Consider the following 18,890-nt stretch of genomic DNA (forward strand, 5'->3'; position numbering starts at 1 on the left):
CATCGGGGGGGTGCCGGAAGGAGAAGAGAGAGATCAAGAACTTGGAAACCTATTTGAAAAAAATAATGACAGAAAACTTCTCTAACTTGAAGACAACAGACATACAAGTCCAGGAAGTGCAGAGTCCCAAACAAGATGGACCCAAAGAGGCCCACACCAAGGCACGCCATCGTTAAAATGCCAAAGGTTAAAGACCAAGTAAGAATCTTAAAGCAGGCCAGAGAAAAGCAGTTAGTTACCTACAAGGGAGCTCCCATGAGACTGTCAGCTGATTTCTCAACAGAAACTTTGCAGGTTAGAAGGGATTGGCAAGAAAGAGTCAAAGAGATGAAAAGCAAGGACCTACAACCAAGATGACTCAGCCAGCAAAGCTGTCATTTAGAATTGAAGGGCAGATAAAGAGCTTCCCAGATAAGAAAAAGCTAAAGGAGTTCATCACCACCAGAACAGTATCATATGAAATGGTAAAGGGTCTTCTTTAAGAAGATCAAAACTGTAAACAATAAAATGGCAATCAATACATATCTATCAATAATTGAATATAAAAAACAAAATAAGCAAATAAGCAGAACAGAAACAAAATCAGAGATACAGAGAATATTTTGACAGGTTCAAGATGGGAGGGGTTAGGTGGGATAGTCAAAAAAGGTGAAGGGATTAAGAAGCACAAATGGGTTCTTATCGAATAGTCATGGGACTGTAAAGTACAGCATCGGGAAATAAGTAACCAGAAAACATATATGTATGACCCATGGACATAGACAATGGTGTGGCGATTGCCTGAGGGAGTGGTTAGGGGCAGGGGGAGGCACTGGGTAGAGGTGGCAAGGGGGGGAAAATTGGGAAAACTGTAATAGCATAAGCAATAAAATATAATTTAATACATTAATTGTTCTTTTGTAAACTGTACACAGCTTTAATACCATTTTCCTCCCCCAAAGATATGTATCCCAGGTAAAAAACCATTCGTCTAAAGGCCTCCAAATATCTGAAGGGGTGTCCTTGGCAGGCACTCCAAAGGAAAGAGGGAAAAAAAGAGGCAGCTTGATCTGTGAGGCTCTGGAAGTTGGGACTAGGATCCTGGATATAATTACAGGGAGGAGAGTTAGGTGTTTCTTCCTATAGCTGTGGAGAAGAGCCTTTGCCTCATTAAAGTAGTGAATGAGTGAGCTTTCTATCCAAATTGTGCATGTAGCAAAAAGTTGACTTCTTTTCAGATAGTTATAGGCAGTCTTGAATTTAGTGAAGGAACCCCTTTTTCAAATAAAATTGTGTGCAGGCCTCCTTGCAAACCAGCTGCTCTGATTTATTTGGGATTGATGAGGGCTCTGAGCCCTGCTACCTCCGCTTGCTCTAGAATGCAGTTTTGCGGTGGGAAGTTGGTTGGATTAGATAACTTCTGAGAGCCCTTGTAACTCTTAAATTCTAGGAGATTGAGCATAGGAACCCAGTTGAGTGGTTGCTTTTCTAGAAATTGCTTCCTGCAGTTGTTCTTATCTTCATTCTAGATCCTTACAATAGCCCGTGGTCAGAGGGCAGAGACTGAACATTATGAAGAAATTGGAGACTATGATTATAATAACCCTAACGACACATCTAACTTCTGCCCTGGATTACAGGTAAAGGGAGAAGAGCTCTGTCCTCTCTTCCAAATACTAGAGTCTTTCCTGCTCCTATTTCCCCTTTCCATGTCTCAAATGCTGTAGGATTTTAATCAGGTGGAGGTTTTTGGATGCCTGCCCTGTCCTAGGCATTGGGAAGCTGAGCAGAACAAAGGAAATAGCCAGAACCTAGTCTGCCTTACTGTTAGCTCTATTTGCAGAAAAGTGGGCATACTCCAGTAACCAGTCAACATGTGGACAGAGTTTTCAGCATATACAAAGCACTTGTATTAGCTATTTTGGAATTTCAAAAGGAAACACTTTCTCAGGAGCTGATATTTTGGTTGGGGAGACAAAACTCATAGGCATGAAAAGATAGTGGGTCCTGAAATGAAAAAAAGGTTCATGTGTAGGTCTCAGGAGACCAGGCTGTAGCTCTGATATTGGTTCTGACAATGTGAACTCGTACAAGCTGCTCCCTCCCATCTTTAGGTCCTGGAAATACTGGGTAGTGTCAGGGTTCCTCCTGTGAGTCTACTACTGAGACACAAGTGGAAATAACAAGGGGAGAACATTAGGCTTCATCTGGGTTCCTGCATGTAAAGAGAAGAAAAAGAGTTGGAAGTATAGTTTATTCACCTTATTTTGAGACTTCGGTTTTTATATTTTAGTGAAAATCCAGACTGATCTCTTGACCAGTGTTTCTCAAACTTTCGGCGTTCATAAGAGTCACCAGGAGAGCTAATTAAAAAACCATTCCTGGGCCGCACCTCAGAGAGCTAATCTATTGCCACTAGGCTTGGCCAACACTGACTTTCTGCTGGCCTGCCGACAGGTCACACCATTTCAGGAACGCTTTCTGTAAAATGAAGCCCTAAATTTGGTAGACGTCAAGGGGATATTGTAGCAGTTGTGATGGCTGTATTCCTTTTAACTCTTGTTCCACAGTCTTATTTTATCTTTAATTTTTTTTTTTTTTATCCTCACCCAAGGACATTTTTTCATTGCTTTTAGAGAGAGGAACGGAGAGGGAGAAACATCAATGCTGGAGAGAAGCATTTTTGATTGCCTCCCATACATGCCCGGACCAGAGATTGAACCTGCAATCTTTTGGTTGCGGGGTGACACTCCAACTGAGCCACACCAGCCAAGGCCATAGTCTTAGTTATTAACGAATGTCTTTCTCACAGGGTTTATGTACAAAAGAAGGATAACAAGAGACACCTTTAAGTCCATGTTAGGCTGACTCAGCATAACAAACCATTTGCTCTTGCTGTGTAAACACACTCTTTCAGGGATATATCTAAGTCCCTCTCACAGCTTCTGCCAAACTTGAAGAGCTGTTTTCTTGACCAGGCTGTTGACAGTGATTACGAAGAGTCAGGTGACTTACTTGAAGGACCGTTCGGGACCTCTGACTTCTCAGCTTATCCTTGCCATTCACCTAAGACACAAGAGAACGATGACTCGCCTGACGCCCATGAATCAGACATCACTCGTTACGGGGAGTCAAACCTGGTAGCTGAGCCTCAGAAGGTAAATATGGAGCAAGAATTCCATTTCGTGGTGTCCTCCTGAGGCCTGTGTCATTTGCCTCTTGAATGAGAGTTGCATTGCTCTGAGCTTGAGATTTTTCTTCTCGACTTTAAGCCACTGCTATCCAAGTGGCTGATTCTTAAATAGGGCTGTGGGGATGAATTGACACTCATTATGTGGAACAAGCCATCTTTCTAAAGGCGATGATAAGTCACATGTGATAAACTAGTCACACAAAGTATGTAAACGAAAGCTGCAAGCAGAGAGAGTGGGTTTCTGTGTCAATTGGCTGAGGCTAGCTGTTTGGCTCTGGAAAATCTCAGCCAGGTTCAGTTTATATTAAATTATCTGCATTAAGCATTTATCTGTTCATAGCAGATAATAGGCTCTCATATATATTAGATTCAGTCTTTTACACTGGAGTTTCAGGTTAACTTTAATGTACATTGTACTTGACAAGAAATTAGGTTAAAATGAGGGACACTATTTTAATATGTCCAAAGGAGGGTCTTTAACTCCTTTGTTCTTCACTTAAACTCTAGTCTCATTTTACAATGTGTTGATAAATGTCTCTCTTCTGCTGAGTTTTACTTTATATCACATACCTATTTCAGGTAAATAAAATTGAAATTCATTATGCCAAGACTGCCAAAAAGATGGACATGAAGAAGTTGAAGCAGAGCATGTGGAGTTTGCTGACAGACTCCTCCATTCAAGTGGATGTGGAGGTTAGCAGACATGGAGGTGGTGGAGGTGAAGGGCTCCACTTCTCCTCTAGGCACCCAGAGTGGGACAGGGGGGCGGGGAGCTGTTGGTGTCCATGACTCCAGGATCCAGAGTGCCAACGCAGGAGGCATCATTCAGAAACACCAGGACGGCATCACACCTGAAAGAGGTGAACTGAGAGTATGAACAGGTCACTCAAGAGGTGATAGAAATAGTGAACACAAGACATACTCAGTCTTGCTGTTGATCAAAACACCAAAAATGAAGGATGTTTATGCTGCTTTCCAGTAGCAGCTTAGCAGATAAACAGTGTTTGTCAGTATAGAGTCAAGGAAGGATTGGAGTATGGGGTAACTCCTGGTACAATTTAAGTTGACACATAGCCCTTTTGGGTAGCAAATTCTGACATCTCAGGTGCCATAAGTGTTTAAGCCCTTTGATTTAATAATACCGATTTGGATGATGTATTCCACATTGCATAATAAAATACTATATATTGCATAATATAATATATATATATAAATATATATATATATATTTATATATATACTGTCAAATTTTCTCTTTTCTCTTTCTAAGCAAGGTGAATCCTTGATTAATGTGTTCCAACTGAATGGAACTCTCCATTAACTAGAACCCTCTGCCACTCCTTTCAATCCTCTTCTACTCAGGCGATGTTCTGAGCCTTCGAAACTCAACCAGTTCTCTTTTACCTTCTCTGCTGCCTAAGTGAAAATTATGATTTCATTGAGGATCCTGAGCTATGTAGTCTTGGATATCAGATAAAGCTTCTGTTTATGAAGTTTTATCAACTAAAATGGAATGGGATACAAACATCAGAGAAATGTGATTTTTAAAAAGGAGGAAGGGGTTTCTGTTGTAACCTTTGAATTTACATGACTGTCCTCAAAGGATTCTGGTTAATTAAAGGTGAGGTTTTTTTTCTTTTTAAATTAATCCTTACCTGAGGATATGTTTGTTGATTTTAGAGAGAGAGGAAGGGAGAGAAAGAGAGAAACATCAATTGGTTGCCACCTGTACATGCGTGTAACTGTTTAGTATACAGGACGTTCCAACCAACTGAGCCACCTCAGTTGGGCTAAAAAATAGAGCTAAAGCTTATTTTTGAAAAAGATAGAAAATAGAATAGTATAGTGAACATCTGCTTCCAATAATTATCAGTATTTTACCTGTACCTTTACTCAGTTCTGTTACCCCATTTACCTCATCGTGTACACATTCTGAGTTTTTAAATGCAAATTCCAGACATAGATCCTTTCTTAGCTTTTTTTACTTTTTATTTTTTAAATTATATTTATTGATTATGCTATTACAGTTTGTCTGATTTTTTTCCCCCTTTGCCACATTCTACCCTGCACCACCCACTCCTGCAGACAATCCCCTCATTATTGTTCATGTCCATGGGTCATAGATATATAATAAGTTCTTTGGCTACTCCATTTCCTATACTGTACTTTATGTCCCCATGGCTATTCTGTACCTACCTATTTGCACTTCTTAATCCCCTCACCTCTTCACCCATTCCCTCACTGCACCTTCCCATCTGGCAACCATGAAAACACGGTATCCGTGATTCTGTCTCTGTTCTTGTTTACTTGTTTTTAGATTCAATTGTTGATAGCTATGTATTTTTGCCATTTTTTTGTCCATAGTTTTGATCTTTTTCTTAAATAAGTCCCTTTAACATTTCCTATAATAATGGTCTGGTGATCATGAACTCTTTTAGTTTTTTCTTGTCTGGAAAGCTTTTTATCTGCCCTTCTATTCTAAATGATAGCTTTGCTGGGTAGAGCAATCTTGGCTATAGGTCCCTGCTTTACATGACTTTGAATATTTCTTGCCAATCCCTCATAGCCTGCAAAGTTTCTTTTGAGAAATCAGCAGACAGTCTTATGGGAACTCCCCAGTAGATAACTAACTGCTTTTCTCTTGTTGCTTTTAAGATTCTTTATCTTTAACCTTTGTTTTTAATTATGATGTGTCTTGAATTGGGCCTCTTCGCATCTGTCTTGTGTGGAACTCTCTGTGCTTTTTGGACTTGCTTGTCTATTTACTTCCCCAGATTAGGGAAATTGTCTTTCTTTATGTTTTCAAATATATTTCCAATTTCTTGCTCTTCTCCTTCTGGCACCCCTGTGATGCGAATGTTGGACATCTTGAGGTTGTCCCAGAGGCTGCTTATACTATCCTCATTTTTATGGATTCTTTTTTCTTCTCGTTGTGCTGATTGGTTGTGTTTTGCTTCCTTATATTCCAAATCATTGATTTGATTCTCAACTTCATCTGCTCTACTGTTGGTTCCCTGTGAATTGTTCTTTGTTTCAATTAGTGTATCCTTCGTTTCTGACTGGATCTTTTCCATGCTGCTGAGGTCCTCACTAAGTTCCTTGAACATCCTTACAACCAGTGTTTTGAACTCTGCATCTGAGAGATTACTTATCTCTATTTTGTTTAGTTCTTTTCCTAGAGTTTTGATCAGTTCTTTTATTTGACCCATGTTTCTTTGTCTTCTCAATTTGGCAGCCTCCCTGTGTTTGTTTCTGTGTATTGGGTAGAGCTGCTTTGATTCCATGTCTTGGTAGTGTGTCCTAATGTAGTAAGTGTCCTGTAGGGTCCAGTGGCACAGCCCCCCCGTTATGCGAGCTTCGTACTTGAGGTGTGCCCTTTGTGTGGGCTGAGTCCTCTTGTAGTTGAGCCTTGTTTACTGTAGGCAGGTCAGTGGGAGGGATTTTCCCAGGCCAGTCAGCTGCAAGGACTGACTCTGACCACTTACCACCAACCTCCACCATCAGTGGAGGATCAGCTGCGCAGGGGCAGGGTGGATGTGCTCTGATATGGTCTGTAGCTGTCCCCTGGGTGTGATGGCCTTGGGGTTTCCCAGATGGTGTGTCCATGGTCAACTCCCATCTATGTTTTGCTCGTGGCCACCCGGCATGAGCTATAAGCCATCTGGGATGGCTGCTACATGTGCTGGGTTTAGAGATCCCTGGCGAAGCCAAGCTGTGAATCTAGGCTGGCTGTTGCTAGTCCTGGGCCTGGGGCTCCCAGAGGCCAGCTGTTGCTTGAGAGGTTTTTGGAAATTGTGAAGCATGAGCCAAGACCAACCATTCATATGGGAAAGCAGCTTGGGTGGGCCCATCAGTTTGGTGAGACAGAGTCTCTGGGGATCTCCAAAGTAGGTCAAATAGTGTTAGCCAGGTTGATGGAGTCTCAGATATGGCACCAGCTTGCCAGCTCTGTAGGGGGAGGGTTTAGGAAAGGTACAATGGCCTCTGCTCACCTTGAGGCCAGACCCTTGACTTTTCTTCTGTACGCCACTGGTGCCTTTCAAGCTGCTGCTGGTGCTCAGAGGGAGTGAGTCTGAGTAGGCGAGTCCGTGTGTGGGTTCTTAAGAGGAACTGCTTGGGGTCCCAGCAGTGTCTTCCACTGACTCAAACTCTGCTGGGTTTTGCAGCTTGAAGTTGTGGGGACTTATCTTTCTGGCACTGGAACCCTGTGCTGGGGGGCACGGTGTGGGGCTGGAACTCCTCACTCTTGAGATACCCCTCCTGATTTTTAATCCACCACATGTGGGTGAGGGACCAGCCCATTCTTCGTCTGTGCCCCTCATACCAGTCTGGATGAATGTGGTTTCTTTAATTCCTTAGTTGTCAGGCTTCCATTCAACTCAATTTCTGATAGTGGTTCTATAATTTAGTTGTAATTTTGATGTGGTTGTGTGAAGAGAAGAGGCATGTCTGCCTATGCTGCCGTCTTGACTGGAGGAACATGATATCCTTTTGTAGCTGCTCGCCTACTAAGAAGGTGGCAGCCGTGCTTGTGTGTGTGTGAGTGTGTTAAGTGTAAAGCTAAGTCTAGTTTTAGATATGGATTCTGTGCTGCCCTTAACTGCGATCCAGTTGAAGCTATAAATGATCATGGTTTTTTGTTATGTTGTTATTTTTTTCTTTATTACTCTCTAATTTTTCATTTCCTGGGATTTTACCAAAAACAGTAAATGTCAGTTTCATGGTCTAAAGCTAAGGCATTGGGTCCCTTTATGGGTCCTTTTTTGTTGAAAATATAGCTAAGAAATTGTTTTGGTTTCATTCAGATGTAGGCTTTTCTTTCTGGAAATAGGACTTTGTAAGTTTATGTTACTCCCTCAGAAGTGAACTGGCCCCATATATCTGATCTGTGAATATCCTTCTCTCAGGCTAACCGCCACAGTGAGACTGGACCAAAAGGAGATCTGGTGGACGTGGCTGATGGGAAGATGCTGAGTGAGCTCACCCGGGACCTTCAGAAGAGGTGTGTGCCAGCCACTGCAGTGGCTGGCTTCTCCTTGAGCCTGGCTGAGAGTGCTTCAGCCTGAGCTCTTAGTGTGTTGGACCCTCTGCACACGACCTGCTATTCTAGCACTTCTAGCAGTTATTCTGCTTTTTCTCTGCATTGATAAATGAGTTAATACAGACCAACTTAAAAATGCATTTTTCTATCCCAGTGTTTGGAATGGAACAGCAGATATATTTTATTTCCCCATTTAAAAAAAAACTGGAAAAACCTGCCAGTCAAATGCATCTGAAATATATCTTTGTTTCTCATTAGTTTATCCATTGGACATATGTATTCATGTTGATGAAAGAGCCTTTGTTCATAGAATTGCAGTGACCTAGCTAAATACTGCCCTTTGTTTCACAGCCTGCCACCCCTCATGGCTCAGAACCTCTCTGTACCCCTGGCGTTTGCCTGTCTCCTGCATTTAGCCAATGAAAAGGTAGGTGACTCTGGTAAGCATGGACTTTTTATTAGGTCTTTTATGGCTACCTCGTAGGAAGTCTTATGTACAGTGACCTACATGGTACCTTCAACCCAGAGTTTTGACCAGGCACCAAAAAGTAACTTAGAAAAAGGCCACCAAGTGTGACTAGCAATAAAAATAATGAGGAAGACCCAAATGGGAAAATTTTAGGTATGTCTATTCCAAACTTGAAAACATAAAGTACTTTTCACATCATTGGTGTCAAAAGCTTCAAAGGCCAATTCATGCCAGTGCCAAAGTCAAGACACATGGGAAATGTGATGGAGAAAAGAGGGGAGAGCATAGAGTAGAAGGAAGTCAGATGCTCGGGAAGAAAGAAGTGAGCTCTGGAGGCAGCGGCCAGCCAGATGGAGCCCCTAAGAACAGTGAGGAAAGTCTAAAGAATGGAGATATGTCACAAGGAGGGAGATGGCATGCCACCCGTGACAGTGTATGAGGCTCTTCACTGTGCTGCACTGGCCAGTGGTTATGGAAAGAACAGGTGACAGCCCACCCTCAGGAGCCTGTTGAGGCTGCAGGGGACACCCCAAACGTATGGCACCGCTGGAGATTCGCTGTCCTTGGTATCCCCAGGCAGCTGGTCCCTAATGCAGATTGGCACTTGAAGTAGAGGACCCTGGGCTGGGCTTGGGTTGTTGCATGTGCTGTGGGCATCACGAGAACTACAGGTGCCTAGCTGCCCCCGCTGTAGTTACTCAGCCCTTTCTAGGGCAAGTGCCCTGCCCTGGAGGTAAGAGGTCAGAGGAGTGTGACACCTGAAGTGTGGTTTGAGAGGACTGGTAAGATTGGAATGGAATCTTAGCAAAAATCAGGTGCTCGTAGCAGTGCCAGGAATTACTATGTGCCATTGTCTGATCTCTGACTTGTTAATGACATCAGGAGCAGTGATGACTAGCTTGGTTTCCCAGGCCTGCCTTTACTTTGAACTGTCAGGCTCCAAGGAGGGACTGTCCCCTGTGGGGTATCCTGTATAGCACAGCCTTCAACCAGTTCCAGTAGACATACCCCTAAGAATCAGGGACCACTTCTTCCCTTGTCAGCTTTTAAATCCGTTGGAGTAGAGGAGAGAGACTTCACGAGAGAAAAAACTGTCCGTTTCACAGAAGCTAGTTTTTGATTTTGGGTGGGAAACAGATGGAGAAGAGCCACGGAGCCAGGGTTACATGCTACATGTGTCCCAACTGTGGGGCTGCCCATTGGGCCAATTACCACTAGGCTGGGTAGCAACTGAGGCCTGAACAGAATAACCCAGCTTAACTCCCAGGAGTGAATGGTGGTGCATCAGAGCCATTGTAGGTGGGCGTCAGCCCAGGAACGCAATGCACACAGCTGCGAGTTAGAGCGGCCAGGCTGACTGCAGAGATGGTGTGTTCTGGTCAGAAGTCATGAAGGCAGGGTGAGGGTGTCTGGTTGTGGGAGCCAGCACTCAGAAGTCCATGTGATTCCTGACACATCCTAAGGTGTCTGATGTCAGAAGCCAACTGCATGAGGAAAGAATGACTAAGAAAAAAAATGAATAAAAAGATAATTTGTTGTCCTGACAAGAAATCCACAAGTGGCTCTGAGGAGGACTTCTTCTCTGAGGAGAAGGGTGCACCAGCCACCATCTGCCTAACATTCAGAAAAGTCACTGCTGCGCTTTTCTAGAGGAGGCCTGGGATTTCACATCATCCATTGACGTAGCACACAGGCTCCTGAAATGTGGGCACCTCCAGAGCACCAGTCCGAGAAGCAGAGTGCTCCCTGGGCTGTGCGTCTTCTCAGAAACTTGTCTCTTCCCCAGCAGAGCAGCTTGTGGCCCTCACTTGGTTCCCAAGTAGCCAGGGGCTCAGGGAGATACTGTTGAGAGGCCAGTAAGACTTGGGCCCCAGCACTATTCTGCTTCCCCGGAGGTAGTACTGGCTTTGTACCTTTTGCTGTGATCAAGTCTCTGTAAGGGGCCCCAGGGTGGTCAGCATTTTAAGAATATGGAGGTAGCCTCCCACCGTGACCTTTTGGGCTAAGCACTGAGGCTGTTGTTGGGGCCTAGCTTTGGGCTATTTAAGATTTGATTGGGAACATTGGTCCTGACGGTAACCACAAAAATCTTCAGGAATTTATGTGTAATTCAGCGTGGAGCCGCCACAAGTGATCTCCCCACCCTTACTACCAGAACATGACCCTTTTCTGGCCTTCCTTTTCCCAGTCTTTCCCTCCAATCTGGACTCCTCATCAGCCACTCTGTTAAGGAGCTCCTCTCCTATGCAGTGTAATGGGGCTTGGGACAGCCACGGATGGACGCTAGTCCCTATGCCTTCATGGTCCTGAGTGCCAGCAGTGTGTCACTGATAAGCCACACCTAAGCAATTTCTAGACCCCAAGCTGCAGACATCACCCTGGGAGGTGTCATCTGAGCTCTCCATCTTTAGCAGTCTGGGAGGGTACGCTACTGCTAGAAAAGGGTGGCTGCTGAGCACAACACATTTCCTCCCTCCAGTGCCAAGCAAGGTTAGGTAAGAAAGGTTCTGACAGTGGTTCGGTCCTGAGGGAGCACTTACCTGGGGTTGGTGGAGACTTCCTGGGCTGGGAGAGTGGGGAAGAATTGGGAAGTGAGAAAAGCCTGCCCAGAGGCCAGGGAGAGAGAGAACAGACGTGTGTTCACTAAGGGGTGGGATTTGGGTCGGGGAGGACCTGGAGAGGCCGTGCATTGACAGGTGAGTAAACTCACTGTGGCTCCTAGTGGCCTCCCTCTCCAGTTCCCTTTGTTCCTTCAGGACAGATAGCCTAGCTCTTGGGCCCTGTACACAGAGATTGCATGAGAACCAGAGCCAGAGAAGGCTTGCTGCTGTTTTCCCCTGTGATTGGCAAGGATTTGGAACCAGTTCTCTCATGCAAATTATATTTGCTGTGAAATACTTATAATCATGGGACAAACTTCATTCTTTGTTACTTCAGGATTTGTTTTGTGGTTCTTAGACTCTGGTCTACAAAGAATTTATGTATGTTTGATCCACTTTCAGAACCTAAAGCTGGAAGGAACTGAGGATCTTTCTGATGTTCTTGTGAAGCAAGGGGCTTGAGTTCACCAGGAGAAGTCAGCAAGATGGAGCTTGTCACTTCTTCAGTGACCAAGATGTCACAACTCTGGGTGCTACAACGTGGGGCTTGTGGCAAGGCTGTAGCCAGCTTCCAAGGTGCCCATTTGTCTGTTGCTCTTTCCTTCTTCCCCTCACAGTCTATGAACGAACACCTGGAAGCTCATCCTTGAGTAGAGCTTTCTGCCTTGAAACCATCTAGTTGGGAGGAGAGGGTGAGAGTACAGTTCTGGTGATGAAAACCTATATCCATTCTGTGTCCATGTATAGTTTTATCTCCTAAGTTTATCTGCTGTTCTCCACACTTTTTTTACCCTTGTAGAAAAGTGATTTCCCAGTAGGTATGTGTGGTCCTTTACCAGCTACCTAATTCATTGTACATAAAATACACCATGTGCACTTATAAATGTATATATAATGCTTAAAAATAAAATTCTGCGTTCTGGCCGGGTAGTTCCATTGGTTAGAGCGTTGTCCCAGTAACACCAAGTTTGCAGACTTCCTCCTTGGTCAGGGCACATACAGGAATCAGGAATGACCAATGCATGCATAAATAAGCAGAACAAAAAATTCTATGTTTCTCTCTCTCCCTCTACCTCTTTTCCCCTCCTTCCCTCTCTCTAAAATTAAAAATAAATTTTTTTTAAATAAAATAAAATTCAGAGTAATATGCTTGGCAAAATATTTGAGTACTCACTAGATAAGTATTAGACCTGGTCTGTACACTCAAGGGGGTGCTGTCTTGGTAGCTAGACAAGATATACGTGTCAATGTGAGGCAAGAAATGCTTAAGGAAGCACTGAGATGGTGTGTCTTGTAGCAGAGTAGAGGAGAGAAAAATCGGGCTGGAGATGCACATTTTCAGATCAGATCCCTGAGGTGTATGAATTCTGCTGGAGGGTGACAGCAGTAAAAACTACTGACATTGAGTGGCTCCTAAATGCCTTCTGTGGCTTGCTTGCTTAGTTCATTTAGCTTTCTCAGCGTCACTGTGAGGGACATACTATTATCATTCCCATTTTATAGAGGAGAAACAGGACACAAAAGTCAAATAACTTGCAGACAATTGACCGTCAAGAGCTTGGTCCTGAACGAGGAAATCTGCTTCTAGAGTCTGTTTTTTAGCTACTCTGCTCAGATCAGACTCAGTGCTTTTAGGTATGGATCCAAGTGATTCTGTCCATGGCAGGTTCTGGGTCTCTGCCAGCGCATTCTGTCACCATTTATTGGGTAAACAGAGGTTTTGGATTTAGGTCAGAAACAGCGAAGTCCATAATTGGCAATTATTCCTTATAATAAAGAACTTGCTCCTAAGCAAAAGACCACACAAAACAAAAAACGAGTAATCATCCATTTTACCCAGGAATGTGCTTTCCAAATTGTCCTGAATTCAGAGTGGGATAAAAGTAGGTTTACAGTTGTTTGTATGGAAAACAATACAATACATAATACTTTGTTTCACATACTCACAACTCTAAACCTTCTTTTGTCCTACCCTGTATTGCCCACTGCTCTGTTGAACATGCCAAGGGAGAACCTGTGCCCTGTCCCACTGGGCCAGAGCCTGTAACATGTTTCTCCATGCTGGGCAGCACTGGTCCTCCCTCTCCTGCTCTCATTCCTAGAAGTGGAACTACCTAGAGCCAGTCCCACTCTCAGTCTAGCACACTTCTCCATGGGGAGGCTGGGCTGTGGTTGAATGGCCAGTAAAACTGAAGGGGTAGTCCAGCTTCCTTAATAAACTCCCCTCCCACTCCACCTGAGCTGCTTCTCCCTCATTCACGTTGTTGCTGTGTCATGATTTTTTTGGCTGCATATAATAGAAAGCCCAAAATAAGTGGGTATACAAATAAGTGGGCTAGTGTGGCAGTTTCATGAAGTCATAAGAGACCAAGGATCATTCCAGTTCTCTGCCATCCCTACTGTGTAACTAACTCATCCTTATGTTTCAGTGTGGCTGCTGGAATCCAGCCATCACAACCATTTCTAGGTAGCATGATGAGGGATTGGGGGAGAAGGCACAATACTTTTGGTCTCTGTAGATTTGCCTTTTCTGATCATTTCATATAAATGGGAACATCAGTATGTAGTCTTTCACTGAGCATAGTATGTATTTTTTTTAACACCAACAACTATGCTAGGACTATTTTACAAATTGTTTTTTAAATTAGTGATCAGATTTTATTTGACATGTTTAGCCAGATCTCACTATCTGCCCTAGTCCACATGTAACCTAATGGACAGAGGGCTGAGGCACAAGGTTTCTAAAGGTCAAGGAAAGTTACTTGGGACCCACCCACCCCACGCTGTTGTCACAGAGTGTGTCAATGCAAAGTGGACTTGGGCAAGTAGACACTCCAGCTGACAGTCTTCCAACATAACAAATTCTGCTTTCTTCATCAGGTTGAAAAACCTGGAATCTTATCCCAAAGCCATGTCTTTCTTTGTTGTTGTTCATATGTATTTTCGAGGTTTATCCTAATTGTAGCCTGTGTCAATACTTCATTACTTTTTATAGCTGAGTAATATTCCATTGGATAGATCACATTTTGTTTAGCTTTTCGTCAGTTGCTAGACATTTATATTGTTTCCACTTTTGGCTGTTGTGAATAATGCTGCTACACACATTCATGTACAGGTTTTCGTGAAAAATCTTTTAATGCTTTTGGATATATATATGTAAGAGTATATATGTAAGAATTGTAGGGTCATATGGTAACTCATGTAACTCTTTGAGGAACCTCAAAGCTGTTTTCCAAAGTGGCTGTACCAATTTTACACTCCCACCAGCAGTGTCCAAATAAATGATCCAGTTTCTCCACATCTTTGCCAATAGCTATGTTTTTGGGTCTAGCTGTCCTAATGGGTCTGAACTGGTTTCTTATTAAGATTTTGATCTTCATTGCCCTGAAGTCTAATTTGTATTGATGTTTTAAAATCTTTTTTCCCTGTGTTCTTCAGATAAGGTCATTGTTACCAAATTTTCTAAAGGTTCATTCATTGTTTTATGTGCCATCTCCAATCTGCTCTTGAGTCCATATAGCAAAACTTTCATTTCAGGTAGTTTTCAGCTCTAGAATTTCCATTTTAAAGTAGTTTTTATTTCTCTTTTGAGATGCATTGTTTCTTCATTATACATTTTCTTTCAACTATTAGAACATATTTTCTTTTTAAATTCTTTCAACATATTTATATAACTACTTTAAAATCTGTGCTAAATCCAACATGTGGGGCCATTTAGCATCAATTTGCATTGATTACTTTCTTCGATAAAGATTTATATTCCTGTTTCTTGGCGTATTTAGTAATTTCCAGTTGGAAGTTGGATATTTTGGATAAAATGTTGTAGTGACTTTAGATTCTGTCATGTTCTGCAGAAGCTGAACTGTTTATCTTGGTAAGCAATTAATCTGCCTGGATTCAGACTGCATATTACATTCCTTATGGCTGCAGATACCAATACCTGTTATAGCTGTCCACTGCTATTTTTTTTTAATTTTTTAAAAAGATTTTTAAAATTTATTTATTTTTAAAGAGGAGAAGGGAGGGAGAAAGAGAGGGAGAGAAATATCAGTGTGTGGTTGCATTTCACGCGATCCCTGCTGGTGACCTGGCCAGCAACCCAGGCATGTGCCCTGACTAGGGATTGAAATGGCGACCCTTTGGTTTGCAGGCTGACTCTCAATCCACTGAGCCACACCAGCCAGGGCTATTTTATTTTTAATTACATTTTATTGTTTATGCTATTATAGTAGTCCCAGTTTTTTTCCCTTTGCCCCCCTCATCCCAACCGACCCCACTCCCTCAGGCAATCGCCACACCATTGTCTATGTCCATGGGTCATACATATATGTTTTCTGGTTACTTATTTCCCGATGCTGTACTTTACAGTCCCATGACTATTCGATAAGAACCCATTTGTGCTTCTTAATCCCTTCACCTTTTTTGACTATCCCACCTAACCCCTCCCATCTTGAACCTGTCAAAATATTCTCTGTATCTCTGATTTTGTTTCTGTTCTGCTTATTTGCTTATTTTGTTTTTTATATTCAATTATTGATAGATATGTATTGATTGCCATTTTATTGTTTACAGTTTTGATCTTCTTAAAGAAGACCCTTTACCATTTCATATGATACTGTTCTGGTGGTGATGAACTCCTTTAGCTTTTTCTTATCTGGGAAGCTCTTTATCTGCCCTTCAATTCTAAATGACAGCTTTGCTGGCTGAGTCATCTTGGTTGTAGGTCCTTGCTTTTCATCTCTTTGACTCTTTCTTGCCAATCCCTTCTAACCTGCAAAGTTTCTGTTGAGAAATCAGCTGACAGTCTCATGGGAGCTCCCTTGTAGGTAACTAACTGCTTTTCTCTGGCCTGCTTTAAGATTCTTACTTGGTCTTTAACCTTTGGCATTTTAACGATGGCGTGCCTTGGTGTGGGCCTCTTTGGGTCCATCTTGTTTGGGACTCTGCACTTCCTGGACTTGTATGTCTGTTGTCTTCAAGTTAGAGAAGTTTTCTGTCATTATTTTTTTCAAATAGGTTTCCAAGTTCTTGATCTCTCTCTTCTCCTTCCGGCACCCCCCCGATGCGAATGTTGGTGTGCTTGAAGTTGTCCCAGAGGCTCCTTACACTATCCTCATTTTTCTTGGATTCTTTTTTCTTCTTGCTGCTCTGATTGGTTGTTTTCTTGATTCCTTATATCCCAAATCACTAATTTGATTCTCAGCTTCATCCACTCTACTGTTGATTCCCTGTAAATTGTTCTTTATTTAAATTAGTGTATCCTTTGTTTCTGACTGGATCTTTCTTATGCTGTTGCGGTCCTCACTAAGTCCCTTGAGGATTCTTATAACCAGTACTTTGAACTCTGCATCTAGGCGATGGCTTATCTGTTTTCTTTAGTTCTTTTTCTGGAGCTTTGCTCTGTTCTTTCATTTGGTCCATGTGTCTTTGTCTGCTCATTTTGGCAGCCTCCGTGAGTTTGTTTCTATGTATTAGGTAGAGCTGCTGCGTCTCCCAGGCTTGGGAGAGTGTCCTAATGTAGTAGGTGTCCCATAGGGTCCAGTGGCACAGCCTCCCCTATTCCCCAAGCTGGATACTCAAGGTGCGCCCACCATGTGGGCAGTGTACACCCTCCTCTTATAGTTGAGCCTTGATTGCTGTTGGCACATCTAAGGTCAGCCACTGCCTGCGTTCTGTCTGGGGTCACACAGTATAAGCTACAAAGGGAGCAGCAGATGGCTGCTACCAGTGCTGGGCTTGCAGGTGCCCAGGAGAAGCTATGTTGTGAACCAAGGCCGGCTGCTGCTAGTGCTGGGCCCGGGGCAACGTATCGAGAGAGGTAGGAGGCTTGCTGAAGCATGGGACAAGGCAAGCCATTTGTATGGGAATGCCACAGGAAACAGCTCGGTTGGGCCCAAAAGTTGGGTGGGGCAGGACCTCAGAGAATCACTCGGGTGGAGCACGCAGTGTGAGCCAGGCTGATGGAGTCTCAGATATGGCACCCACCTGCCAGCTCTGTGGCTCTGTGGGCGCGGGGAGGCTCAGGAAAGAGACAATGGGCTCTGCGAGCCCTTCTCTCTGGGAGGAAGCTGCCCCCCAGCTCTCGCCCCCGATGCCGCACAATTCAGTTTCTCCCCCGTATGTCCGATGCCTTTCAATCTGCTGCCCCGACGCCGGACCTCAGAGGGAGTGAGCCTGAGTAAATCTGTGCACAGGACCTTTGAAAACTCCCTGAGACTCCACTAGTTTCTTTCTCCCACAGCCTCCGTCCCCGCTGGATTTTACAGCCAGAAGTCACGGCGACATCTCTTCCTGGCACTGGAACTCTGGGCTGGGGGGCCTGGATGGGGCTGGGGCCCCTCCCCCTCACTCTTGCGATCCCCTCCCTGATTTTTATTTGACACACCTGGGTGTGGGACCGGCCTGCTCCACGCCTCTGCCCCTCCTACCAGCCTTGATGCGGTTTCTTCTTTAATTCCATCACTGTAGGACTTCCACTGAGCTTGATTTCTGATCGTTCTGAGTGATGGTTGCTCTAAACTTTTAGTTACAACTAGAATTACAGTTTAGTTGTAATTTTGATGTGGTTGTGAGAGGAGGCGAGCCATGTTTACCTGTACTGCCATCTTGACCAGAAGTCCCATTCTGCTATTTTTGAGTCCTGATGCCACAAGTCTGCTGTTCGCTTGCAAAATTTGGTGGTTGGCCAAGGATTTGGGTAGAGATGGAATGCCTCCTCTTTGTGACTTCCTTGCTAGAACAGAATTCCCCCATCTTCTAGTGGCTGTGTCTGCTATGGGCTCTGAGCCCATGCACCTTTGGAGTTGGCCACACAAAGTGTGTGTGGTCGGGGAATGTGTTCAGGAAGGAGTAGTCATCACTCTCACAGCTCTCGCTCTGCATTTGTGCTCTCGCAGGAGTGAATGTCTCTTCACCTGGTTTCCCCATGGTGGTGGTGAGGGCAGTTTATGCACAGAATTTTTCTTATTTCTTCTAAGGGATTCATGCTGCAGGATTTCCTCCTTTAAATCCCAGCAGCTTTCCAGCTCTCCAGTCCCTCTTTCACCTCAGACTTACTGTTTACAGGATCCTTATTGCTCTCTGACGTTATCTCAGTCGTTATCCCCTCCATGCCCCTGCCTCTCCGGCTCCTTGAGAGTCCGTAGAATGTACCCAATACATGTTGAATGAATAAATGATGCCTTTTGCAAAACTGAAAAAAAACTAAATGTGGCAATTGATCAGTGAATAGCCATAGGACTGAATGGCATGTGTGTGTGTGTAGTTGTAGATCAAAAGCACCTAGCATGGAACATTGGACCAGACCACTAGCCTCCCTGTGCCTTGGGTTCCTCGCTTACCAAGCATAATCAGTCCTTCTTTCCCACTTCACAGGCCTAATATTTATAGAAGTGGTTTGAGAAAAGTTGAAGTTATATAAGCATAAAATGGTATCTGCCACAGGAACATCCCCAAGTTTTACACACAGCATTATTCTTCTTAATCCCTGGCTGAGGCAGGTGGGAGGATCACTGTGTCCTGCTGGAATCGGTAGACTTTTGCTATTCTGTCGCTTGAGGACTCCAATATTCTGGTGTTCAGGCTGGAGTCCTATTTCCCAGTAAAGAC

The 18,890-nt window shown here is 43.7% G+C and overlaps 1 protein-coding gene across 1 annotated transcript in view; it reads left to right on the forward strand.

Annotated features, from left to right (window-relative positions):
- Positions 1 to 11,761, forward strand: part of NCAPH (non-SMC condensin I complex subunit H) — a 32,813-nt gene extending 21,052 nt beyond the window's left edge. Inside the window, exons 10-15 of the mRNA XM_054585441.1 lie at positions 1,509 to 1,619; positions 2,958 to 3,137; positions 3,752 to 3,865; positions 8,080 to 8,174; positions 8,565 to 8,640; positions 11,685 to 11,761. Coding sequence (XP_054441416.1) covers positions 1,509 to 1,619; positions 2,958 to 3,137; positions 3,752 to 3,865; positions 8,080 to 8,174; positions 8,565 to 8,640; positions 11,685 to 11,744 — 636 coding nt within the window. The 3' untranslated portion in view covers positions 11,745 to 11,761. The remainder of the gene's footprint in view (positions 1 to 1,508; positions 1,620 to 2,957; positions 3,138 to 3,751; positions 3,866 to 8,079; positions 8,175 to 8,564; positions 8,641 to 11,684) is intronic.
- Positions 11,762 to 18,890: the final 7,129 nt, after the last annotated feature.

Source organism: Pteronotus mesoamericanus, unplaced genomic scaffold, assembly GCF_021234165.1.
Source record: "Pteronotus mesoamericanus isolate MK-2021 breed Mesoamerican mustached bat unplaced genomic scaffold, CSHL_Meso_final contig_121, whole genome shotgun sequence".
NCBI lineage: Eukaryota > Metazoa > Chordata > Mammalia > Chiroptera > Mormoopidae > Pteronotus > Pteronotus mesoamericanus.